General features: G+C 40.0%; 1 protein-coding gene across 1 annotated transcript in view; it reads left to right on the forward strand.

The window, feature by feature from the left end:
- NRK (Nik related kinase) overlaps positions 1–12,137 on the forward strand; it is a 335,992-nt gene that overhangs the window by 218,998 nt on the left and 104,857 nt on the right. Inside the window, exons 21-22 of the mRNA XM_089684925.1 lie at positions 659–774; positions 5,261–5,354. Of these exons, the coding sequence (XP_089541051.1) occupies positions 659–774; positions 5,261–5,354 (210 nt within the window). The remainder of the gene's footprint in view (positions 1–658; positions 775–5,260; positions 5,355–12,137) is intronic.

The raw sequence follows: 12,137 nt of genomic DNA on the forward strand, positions 1-12,137 counted from the left end.
TGTACACAGCCCTTATAATGAAGGCCTTGGCATAGCTCAGGGTTCCAGCCAGGGGAAAGGCATATTCTCCTTTGAGGACAGGCGCATAATTCTGTCTGGAGACAAAGTCTGTAGTCAGCACTCACCTCTTCTTTACTACTCTTTACTTTAATAAGTACAAATCCAAAACTGGTATAGGGGCATTCATAGGTATTGCAGAGGAGGAAGATCAAACTGCAGTGTTTTTATTGTTGACGTTTCACTGAAACTCAGTCCATCTTTATCATCTTGAGAAAGATGGACTGAGCTTCATCGAAACGTCAACACTTAAACACACTGCTGTTTTGGTCTTCCTCCTCTGTAAGACCTATGAGTGCCCCATACCAGTTTTGGGTTTGTATAGATTTCTTTGTGGGTGAGCACCTGGCATTTACCTCAAACACCGTGTATCGTGACTACCCTTGGGACTACTATAATTAGTATATTGACCAAAACAACTGCTGCGGACAAGATGGCATAATAAGTACATCCAACAGATCTTGGCACTGGCAGAGCAAACATTGCATATTCTTCAATACACTGAAATCTACCAACACTGAATTTTTATTACTGACTGGAGTGTAGTTTACAAAGAATCCTCCAAGGATTTTCTACCTGTACTTTTTTCTTTCTACTATAGAGCCCCAGCCTTTTAGGAAAAGGAAAAGACAATAGCAGATCTTACTTGAAAGCAGCTTATTATTCTTCATCCAGTGATGAGGTTGGCAGCAGCGATGATGACATGCAGAAAAAAAGGTTAGCCTTTTATTAAAAGCAAATGTATAGTTTTTAAGAATGCATAATTACTTAGATAGAATATATATTTTTCTCAACTAGTTACTATGTTTTAGAAGACAAAGAGCATATTCTTGCTTTGATGGGGACAATTTTGCTCAGGTATCAGGGTACATGAGAGCAACCATAAGGTGTTAAGGGCTTTTTTAATATCTTTAGCCCAACTATTTGTCAATTCACACTTTTACCCACATAACTTGAACCATTATCACATGTCCCAGACTTAATGGCCCCATGGTAATTGAATAAGAAATTAGAACAGGGTGCATTCACAAATTTTCATACCTTCCATCTTGTTCTTGGACAATCAACATCTGCCTTGATTAGATTAGCCACTTCAATACCAAAGCAATATCTTCATTTCACCAATGTCTTGGTTCTGCACATTAAATGTTTTAGGTTTTGTAGTCTATCCTAACATTTAATGCATTGTTGATGTTAGGTTTTTTTTTCGGGACAGATAAGTCTTTAATTTGGAGGCAAATTTGGGTAAATCTGCTTTATTCCTATTTGTTTTTTTATTGTGCAACTTTTTTTTAGTAAAAATGGGTTTTTGGTAGAAAAAAAAAAGAAAGAAAATGCATTTTCCTGTAATTTTTTTCCCTACGCATCATTTACACAGTTTGCACACCCCCATATATTTACCAGAAAATAGGATCAACAGAGTCTGTTGAATAAAATATCACATTAATATGACTTTTATGTAATGTATTGGAATGGTAAAGCTCAAAGTGAACGCAAGCATCTGATTTAAAAAAAAGCTTTATTCCCTTTTGCTACATTGCACCCACCATAACCTGTTGAGGCATGGACTCCACTAGACCTCTGAAGTTATGCTATAGTATCTGGCACCAAGCCATCAGTACCAGACACATGAGAACCAACTTCCTGACTTTGTACCATTTATTGGTCTAATATATACAAAAAATATTCAATATGATACTGTATATAAGGGAGTGAGCTTAACAACTAATATTATAAAATGTTATGCAGTTGATTTGTTTTTAAATATGCTGTATCTGAGCTTGATACTCATGCTATTTTTATCAATATTTAAATAAAAGATGATTTTTTATATATGATCTCTTTGTTCCCCTTCATTGCCAGTAAAGTCCAAATTTGCTCGTTTCTTTTTTTTTTTGTTTTGATATACATTATGGATGTGGCAAATTGAGCGTTATATTTTTCGATTGATAATGAGATCTGGAGAATGTGAAGGCCAAATCAACACCTAAAATTTTTGTTCCTTAAACCATTCTTTAATTCATCAGACCAGAGCACCTTATTCCAGTGCTCTGTAGTCCAGTTCTGATGCTCTTGTGTCCATTTTAGACACTTTTGGCTATTAACAGGGATCAGCATATGCACCCTGACTGGTCTGCAGCTATGCAGCCCCATACACAAGAAACTGCAATGCGCTGCACACTGCACTGTGTGTTCTGAAACCTTTCTATCAGAAACAGAATTAACTTTTTCAGCAATTTGAGCTACAGTAGTTCTTCTATTGGATTGGACTAGTCAAGCCAGCTTCGCTCCTCACATACATCAATGAGCCTTGGCCACACATGACCCTGTCGTCCATTCACCAGTTTTTCTTCCTTGGACCACTTTTTGTAGATTCTGACCACTGCAGATTGGGAACATCAGCTCATTAGAGCTGAGAAAGCTATTTATACAGTATGTGCAGTTGCTATTAAACATTACAGAACAAGTCCATTTGAATCTAGATATCTACTGCTAGTTAAATGGAATACAGGCTTACTGTAATATGATTTAACAAACTCTACCACCCTGCAAGCATGTGCAAGTGGACATTAGACAGATTCCCACTATAGCTTCTTGTTAGCATGTTTAACTATACAAAAGAAAAATGGCCCTCACTTGCACACAGGGATAAAGGTGCAATAATCTGTGACAATGCCTGCTCATACATTTTCCAATTAACTCTGGAACTCTGGTACTCCGTAATGACTCACAAAGTTATTAAATCTTACTCCTAGCAAACTTAAGTCATCTGTGCACTTAAAGCAGTATTAAACCCCAAAGAAAACATTTATTATATTGCAGCTTACCATTTATTCAAGAGCTGCATTAGTTTACTTCTTTTTGTTAGACTTTCTTTCTTTTCATCTGGTGATCCAGCCATTAGATCTGTTGTTATTCATCAGAACAAGCTCGCTCACAAATAAATTTGTTAGAAGTGTTGAGTCAAACCATTTACCACTGACAGGGATGCTTACAATGATCAGCTTTTATTTATTCATAGAAAAGCTTTATCCCAAAAGCAAAAAAAATTATGCAGTTAACTGCAGTGTGAGCTGGAGTTTGGCTTCAATTTGTTAGCGTATCTAAATCTGCTAGTACATCTAACACTCCCTTTCTCCCTAGACCTGCTGTTCAAAGGTGCCCCTGTGATCCTTCTTCCAGTGTGGGGACACTCTAAGGCCCCGGTCACACTGGATGCAAATTGGCATGCGATTTGCTTGCCATACATCTTGCAAATAGCCTGCCAAATCGCAGCCTATTGTCCGCAATTAGAGTGGTCATATCGGTGCGTTCCGAACTGGTCAGAGCTGCAATGATTTCTAAAGTAGTACATACACTACTTTTGATGTGATTTGGTGCGGCATGTCATCCAACTTTGAAATTGTGCAAGTTCACTGTAAGCCGCATGATTTCAAAGTAGGGTTTGATGTGACCGGGGTGTAAAGAAAGTCATAGATGAATACATTTCCTTTCCTTTCACCATGGGTGGAAGGAAAAGAAATGTCTTTATATCCCATAAACACAGTGTTTGATGGGGGATTGTCTCCAGTAGTGCTATTGTGTTCTGCCAGTTGGGGTGGGGGAGCGCGAAGAGCACATCTAATGATTGATGAGCTGCAATGTATTACATTTTTGGGTTTAATACCGCTTTATTTAAATCCCTTTGCTATGTATTAGTTAACCTCTGGCTGAAGCATCAACAATTGGAGGACTCTGTATTTACTTACTATAATGAACTCCTTGCTAAAGACGTTGAGCAGTTAACTTTGTTAACTTTACCTGCTTCCCGATATCCCTATAGCAGAAATACTGCTACAGGACGGCACGAGTGTGCAAAATCATGTGATTACTTGCCAGCGCCCAGAGATTGCCGAGCATCTCCGATGGGGAGGAGAACTGTTTGTAAACAAAACAGTTCTCCTCCCTGTCAGCTCGTGCACACTGCTTTAGATGGCTGTGCACAGCACAGCCATGCAAAGCAGTGTGCTTACAATGAAGCACACAGACACAACACATAGAGAAACAGCACGCAGTTAACCCTTTGATCGCCCCTCATGTTAACCCCTTCCTGCCCAGTGCCATTAGTACAGTGTCAGTGCTTTTTTTTAGCACTGATCATTGTATTGGTGTCACTGGGGATGTCAGTGACACCAAGTCAGTTCCCCCCAGTGTCAGAATACCTGCCGCAGTCCTGCAGTCCCGCTATAAGTCGCTGATTTGCCGCTATTACTAGTAAAAAGAAAATTTTTTTTTTTTAAATCCCAGTATATATGCCACCATTTGTAAAGGCTATAACTTTCATATAAACCAATTAATTACACGTATTGGGATTTGTTTTAGAAAAGACATGTAGCAGAATACGTTTTGGTGTAACTTTATGATGAAATTTGATTTTTTTTAAATTTTTTAAAAATAGCAAAAATTAAATAGCAAGAAGTCAAAAATATTGTTTTCTTTCTCGGTCTTTTTTTGCTTATGGCGCAAAAAATAAAAAACGCACAGGCAATCAACTACCTCTGAAAGAAATCTCAATTTGTGGGAAAAAAAGGACGTAAATTTAATTTGGGTGCAGCATTGCATGACCGTGCAACTGCCAGTTAAAGTAACGCAGCGCCATAATGCAAAAAATAGCCTGGTCAGGAAGGAGGTAAATCCTCTGGAGGGCAAGTGGTTAATGTACACGGTACCTTGCCTGAATCTGGTGCATCTTAACTTGCATATTTTCATTTTCTTGTAGTCTAGCTGAGCAGAATCAATCTTCATGAAGTATACAGTGGAGAATTGATACCCCCTAGTGGTCTAAAAATGGTAAATGCATCCCTCTATAGATGGGATATTTACCTGCAAAAATCAAGCTATTACCAGGATGTCAAATGTCTGAAAAGTTAACCATTTACTTGATGTATAGCAGTTATCTTGTTGCACATATAGTTACTCTGTGGAATAAAGTAATTTTAAAAGTTACAGTTCATAAACACTTTTTTCATCTTAATAACTATGGTAACCCAGTTTGCAGCTGTCATCAACAACAAGCAATATTCTCAGAGAGACATTGTATTAATTATCTTGCAGATGAAACTGGTTTTATTTCCCAACACATCGCAGTAGGAATATTTGTAAAGCTTTCAAAATGTATGTTATGATACATCTCATCTGTTGGTTAAATGGCTTCTGTTTCCAGGCAACCAGTGAGCAATGGTATAGCGAATTTCTTAAGGACAAGAGTTCCAGATGGAATCGCAGAGAAACCCCAAAGCAACATACAAGGAGACAAGGTACAAAGATCTAACATGGAAGATCATCTTTAACCTTTTTCTTACCCACTAAAGTAGCAGCTTTGGTTGTTTTTAAATGGTAAAAGTAGTAAAGTGTCTTTTTTTTTTTTTTCTCCAAAAATATTCCCTGTAATACATTTTACATAAACAGCAAAATGTACAGCGCTAAAAATGTTACATGTAAATTGTATATAGCAATTCTCAATCAAAAAATACAAGTGAACCACATAATAAAATTATGAACCATGAGGTATACAATGGTAATAGTAGTACTATACATCAATAAGCACCAAAAAGTGAAAATTGCAAAGTGACTAATAAAAAAGTCCATTGGCTGTTGAACATGAAAATCAGTGACAATCCAGTGATGACACCTCTTCCATGGAACCTTCATCCCTATGCACTCACCAGAAATTTGGCAAGCATATGCCCAAAGTGATATTAAGATCTGTGATAGCCTCATTCACTCCTTCCTCATAGCGGACTCCAACAGAAGTAAGAAAGATGCACCTTCATACAAAAGCTCACACATGGAGCTCAAGGAAACGTACATAGTGTAGTATTTTATTCAAATAGCAATAAAATCCACGTGGAGTACAGAAAAGACTAAGCATCTGAACTTGCATGAATGGCCACAGGACCATGCAGGGCCTCGGCACTTAGGCTCCTCCTGGCGCGTTTCGTGCACATGCACGTTTTTCATTAAATCCTTTTTTGTTTTTCTGTCTTCTTGTAACGTCCTCAGTAAGCTCCAAAACCTCTCTTTTTTTCTTCCCACTTCTGATTGTTTGGAACGAGTAGTACATGTCACTTGCAGTCATGTGTCCTGTTCTCCGGACACTACAAATCTCATGTTCCATAGTCCATGATTCCTAGTCCATCGTGGGAGTGAGGGTGACTACATTCCTACATACAGTGGGACCATGCAGAATGAACATATCCACCCTCTAATAGGAAGTCAGGTCACAGCAACAAAAAAGGATTTGGAAATTTGAAGAAAGTTGAAAGCAATAGACGGTACTTTGAGTTAAGAATATGTACTTGAATAGATTTTTTTTTTTTTAAACCAGAGTTTGCAGCTTTAAGGGAAACCTTCCCTGAGAGAGGCTGCAATTACTGACTTCTCATTAGCTCCTTGGCTTTCACGCTGACTCTCAGTTTAATGATTAGTCTCTAACAAAGAAGTGTTTTGATATAGACTTTTGAATTCAATCTTGCTTACTTGATATGTATGTTCCAGGTCATTTAAATCAGTGTGTTAACACAACAGCCAAGCAACCAGCATTTTCTGAAGGAAAAGGCTGCTAAATAAGTATATATATATCTCAGCAAACATTTCTCCCAAAAGTTTCCTTGTAAACGTGCTGGGCAATTACAAATTACTTCTTTTTATATATATATATATATATATATATATATATATTAAAGGATATATACAGTGCATTCATAAAGTATTAAGACCCCCTTCACTTTTTTCAATTTTGTTATGCTCCAGCTTAATACTACAGTTGTTGAACCTCTTCCTGACTGCGTTATAGCTGAATGACGGCTGCAGTGTGGTCATCTAGTTCTGGGAGGGCATCATATGATGCCTCCAAGAACAGCGCCCCCCACGTTCCCCCAGCTGTGTGTACCCGATGCTCTTTGTGATCACTGTGCCCTTTGGACACAGCTGATCACATGACACGGTAAAGGGCCAATCACAGCAGCCTTTTACCATGTGATCAGCTGAATCCAATCACAGCTGATCACCATATAAATACACTTGCCGGTTATAGTCAGTACTTTCCTCACGCTGTCACAGCGTGAGGAAAGTACTGCCAATAATTGGCAAGTCTGAAAGGTGACATCTACGCTGATAATCAGGGCATTGATTATCGGTGCCCTGATTATTAGTGCAGCACCAAAAGTTCCCATCTGTGCCCAGCAGTGCTACCAGTCAGTGCTGCCTCATAGTGCCCATCAGTGCCCATCATTGCTGCCTATCAGTTCCCATCAGTGCCGCATATCAGTGCAGCCTCATCAGTACCTCCTCATCAATGCCCACCAGTGCCACCTCATCAGTGCAGGCTATCAGTGCCCATCAGTGCAGCCTCATCAACACACATCAGTGATGGAGAAAAATTACCTGTTTGCAAAATTTTATAATAGAAACTAAGAAAAAAGTTTTGTTTTTTATTTCATTTTCGGTCTTTTTTCCTTTTTTTGGCAACAAATAAAACACCCAGTGGTGATTAAATACACCAAATAAAGCTCTGCTTTGTGTGGAAAAAAAGGATAGAAAGGTAATTTGAATGACAATTGCTTGGTCATGCAATACTGTACCCAAAGTGCAACTGAAAGCTGAAAATTGGCCTGGGTTGTAAATGTTGTAAATGTGCCCAGAAGGCATGTGGTTAAATTCATTTTATTTTTTCTCATGAATCTACACCCAGCAGTACCCCATAATGACAAAGTGAACACAGAATTTTAGAAATGTCTGAAATTAATAAAAAAGAAAAAACTGAAATATCACATGTACTTAAGTATTCTGACTCTTTACTCTCTACTTTACCTTGTACTTTGTTGAAGTACCTTTTGGCAGCAATTACAGCCTAAAGTCTTTTAGGGTATGACCCAACAAGCTTTGCACACCTGGATTGGGGGATTTTTTGCCATTCTTCTTTGCAAATCCTCTCAAGCTCATTCAGGTTGAACAGTCATTCAGGTCATTCATGTTTTCCACCTTTGGTGGACAGCCATTTTCAGGGCTGTGGCTTGGCCACTCTAGGACATTCACAGCATTGTCCCTAAGCCACTTCTGTGTTGGCTGTGTGCTCTAGGATTGTTGTCACGTTGGAAGGTTCAATCCAGTCTAAGGTCTTGAGTACTGTGGAACAGTTTTTCATTGAGTATATCACTGTACTTTGTTCAATTCCACTTTCCCTCATCCCTGACCAGTTTCCCAGTCCCTGTTGCTGAATAACACCCCCACAGCATGATGCTGCCACCATCATGCTTCACTGTTGGGATGGCATTGGGCAGGTGATGAGCAGTGCCTGGTTTCCTTCAGACATGTATGCAGGTGCCAGAAATAGGGGTTCAGAGCACATCTTTCTCATGTGCATTATGTTTGGTGTACAGAACTTCCCAAGAAAGGTCACTTCCTGCTTGTGTGATTCAGCTCACTGATTTTCCCCAGAGGTGTGCATTAAGACACAAGTTAGCTTTTGGGCATTCATTTGTGTCAAGATACTCCTAAGGGGTTAGTTACTTCTAAAGGGATGCAGACCCTGCCACTCTTTTCATTAGAACACTGCAAGTGCATCAGATGATTGATAATGAAAAACTCACTCCCATTCTATTTCACTCTGTACATCAATCAAACATGCAGCTTTTTCTTTAGAGCAGAAACGGGTAGGAATCTGCTGCAAAGTCTGTTAAAAATCCAGGCAATGTACATTGATAACCCAGAGGGGAGTGTATTTTTTTCAACAAAAGTGGAGTTACCTTTTAAGATAATTTGTGCACTGAAGTGTGTTGAAATAAGCATTGACTGCTGTCTCCATTCATGTGTATCATGCACCAGGGCATCAGTCTGGGGAGAGAGAGGGCAGGCAAAGAATAAATGTGACACCCAATCAACTTGCTTTCTTTGGAAGTCGTAAATGGCATCTTATGTACTTCTTAAATGACAGGTTTCCTCTAAGTGACAATGGTTACAAGGTAACTGAAGGAGATTTTCACTGAAAAGGTTTCTATTCTAAAATGCAGCAGGTCCTTTTAAACTTTAAGACTGGAATTACTATTTCACACAGACCCCTTCATCAATTTGTCTATTTCAAACTATGTATACAGTTGAGTTGTGGGCTGCGAAAACTATGGACTGTAACTGAGCTGCTAAAACTATAATCAGTGATGTGCACTGGGCTGGCCACGTTCATTAATATGTCTTTCATAAAAATGGTCTGTGTTGCCTTGCTTCTTCCAGTTTGAACAAAAACCTGAATCTGGTAAGTAACTGTGAGTGTTACCGACCAGGGGCGGACTGACAACTCATGGGGCCCCCGGGCAATAGGGGATCATGGGGCCCCTGTGTCCTTGCCCAAACTCAAAAAAGCCTATGAAAAAGGTACCAGGGGCATCTTATGGGGCCCCCTACTGACCCTGGGCCCTCGGGCAGTGCCCGAGTTTCCAAATGGTCAGTCCGCCCCTGGTACCGACAACCTACTCATAGCTACAGGAAAACGGGTAGCTAAGGAATCATAACAGGCATTCCCATGCCAAAGATACCTATGATTTGGTCACTTGGAGAATGATCCATAAATATGATATATACACTCCACTTAGGACTCATTTAGCTGTGCTGCAAACAGTGTGTTACTGCTAAATATTGGGTCAGTCAAAAATAATTCTATTAGAATGTTGTAGAATGACAGAAGCAGAAGCATGACCCCTACTTTTGAATATCAAGTAGGGTTGCTGCCTGTCCAGGATTTGAATCATTTGCCCAGGTTTCAAACCTCCTGAGACCTATACACATGACTCCACCCCTATTGTGGTTCCTCAGCTAGGTTAATGGCTGTAAGCTGAGAGTGTCTGTTGCATTCTCTCACACTGGCCAGACCCAGAACAGTTCCCCCCTCCTCCCCTGCACAGACAGGAGAGGAGAGAGTGCTGGATCTGCTGCTCCTCCTACCCCTCTCCTCCTGTATCTGCTCACCCACACTCCAATCTCAGCAGTGATGTGCCTCAGAAAGGGGATGTGTGGGCTGGAATTTTGAAGCGCAGCAACAGGTAATTACATGATTGAAGAAAGATACCAGTGGCTGAGTCACCATCCTCTGTCTGTGACTGAAGTCTCCCACTTCCCCTCCTGCCTCTGAATCAGCACACTAATGTAAGGGGGACTCAGATGTAAGGGGTGTTCTGCAGACTCTTGGGTAAGGGGAAACTCTGTAGACTCTAATGTAAGGGGGGAACCTAGATTAAAGGGGAATGCTGGGAACTGTAGTGTAAGTGGGGGCTCCAGTTTCCAAAGCTCCCCATACATCAGGGTTTTCCTTTACACCGTAGTCTGTGGTGTGCCCCCTTACATCAGAGTCCCAAAGTTTTCCCTTGCATTAGGATCTGCAGAGTCACTTCTTACAGTGTAAGGGAACTCTGCAGATTAAGATGTAAAGGGGAACTCTGCAGATTCAGATTTAAAGGGGAAACTCTGCAGACTCTGATGTAAAGGGGGAACTCTGTGGATTCAGATGTAAAGGGGACCTTTCCGATCAGATGTAAAGGGGAACTTTGCGAATTCAGATATAAGGGGAATCTCTGTGGATTCATATGTAAAGGGCAAACTCTGCGGATTCAGATGTAAAGGGGAGATCAGCAGATTCAGATGTAAAGGAGGAACTCTCCATATTAAGATGTAAAGGCGGAACTCTGTGGACTTTGATGTAAGGGGGAGCTTTTGTGATTAACCTAATATGATTTGAAATGTTATTTAATCAAAAAATATTATTGCACCTGCCCATTGAAATTAATGGAAACCACATCAAAAACACACTTGTGATGCATTTATGGTGTGCTTTTTGAGTCACATGTCCTGTAAAAAAATAAATAAATAAAGCACCACAAATGTAGTAAAACACGTGTTTTTGCTGCATTTGTGGCACAGATCAGTGTGAAATTAGCCATCGTGTTTGTCTTGACTCCTACTTTCTGGTTCTCGACTGACAACATGGTTTTCTTGCTGTACTGAAATTTCAAGAAATGTTGTCCGGCCTGTCCAGTCATTTTTTTCTATTTTAGAGTGCCTCTCTCTCTCCTCAGCTCCACAAGAAAGAAGGGAGTGGTTTTGTAATAAAAATAAGAATTTAGAAGTCTGATTAAACTGAACAGCACACAGGACAGTTTTAAAATTCTGACAGGATCAATGGATTTTGCACTTGTGAGACAGATAAAACAAAATGATTTTAATAGTATATTTTTTGGGTCCAAAAAGTAGCAAATAGAAGTTTGTTGTTAGGATTAGCAATATTGACAAAGATTTCCAAAGAGGCAAAAATTATAACTGATAAAAAAGTAATTGATAGGTATAAAGGAGACCTGCGATAACAGCATAAACCATCATTTTACAATATCAGCATTATATTAGCAATACAAACAATAGTTATATTTGACAATACAATATAAGCACACTTAGAGAAAAAATCTTCTTTCATATAGTTAGATCATATCTTTCCACAACTTCCTGGATTCCCTGCATGTTTTGCAGCTTCTCCTCTGCTGTTTACGCTCCATTTCTAAGGATTACATATCCCATGCAGTGCTGGGACAAGATCACCAAGGGCCCAGAGCAAAGATGCAAAACTGTAGCCCCCACAAAGATCCAGAAACATTTTATGTCAGCAAACTCCCCCCGAAAAAAAATCAAGCATTAATCTGCAAGCTAATCCCCTAAGCATATATTCTCCCTATAAGCAAAAATTCTCCTAGAAAAAAAATCCCCCTCCTCCCAGTAGTACAAATTCCCCCACTGAAATCCCCCCTCCCAGCACAAGTCTCTGATGGGGGCAGGTAAGGAACCCCGCACAAATCTCCATGCAGGAGCACTGCAGTGGCAGGAGGAAGAGCTGGAGGGGATAGAGAGCACAGCATGCACCTCCTCCCAGCTCTCTTCTGCTCTTTTGATTCCACATGCCACCTTCCGCTCTAAGCTGAAAGTAGTAGTGATGCTACTGTCACTATTCCTGTCAGCCTGTAGCAACAGGAACTTTCCCCCCACCTGCCTAGGGCAGCTGTGCCTTC

The sequence above is a fragment of the Staurois parvus genome, unplaced genomic scaffold (assembly GCF_062004578.1).
Source record: "Staurois parvus isolate SC_StPar_1 unplaced genomic scaffold, SC_StPar_1.0 ptg000361l, whole genome shotgun sequence".
NCBI classification, from domain to species: Eukaryota; Metazoa; Chordata; class Amphibia; order Anura; family Ranidae; genus Staurois; species Staurois parvus.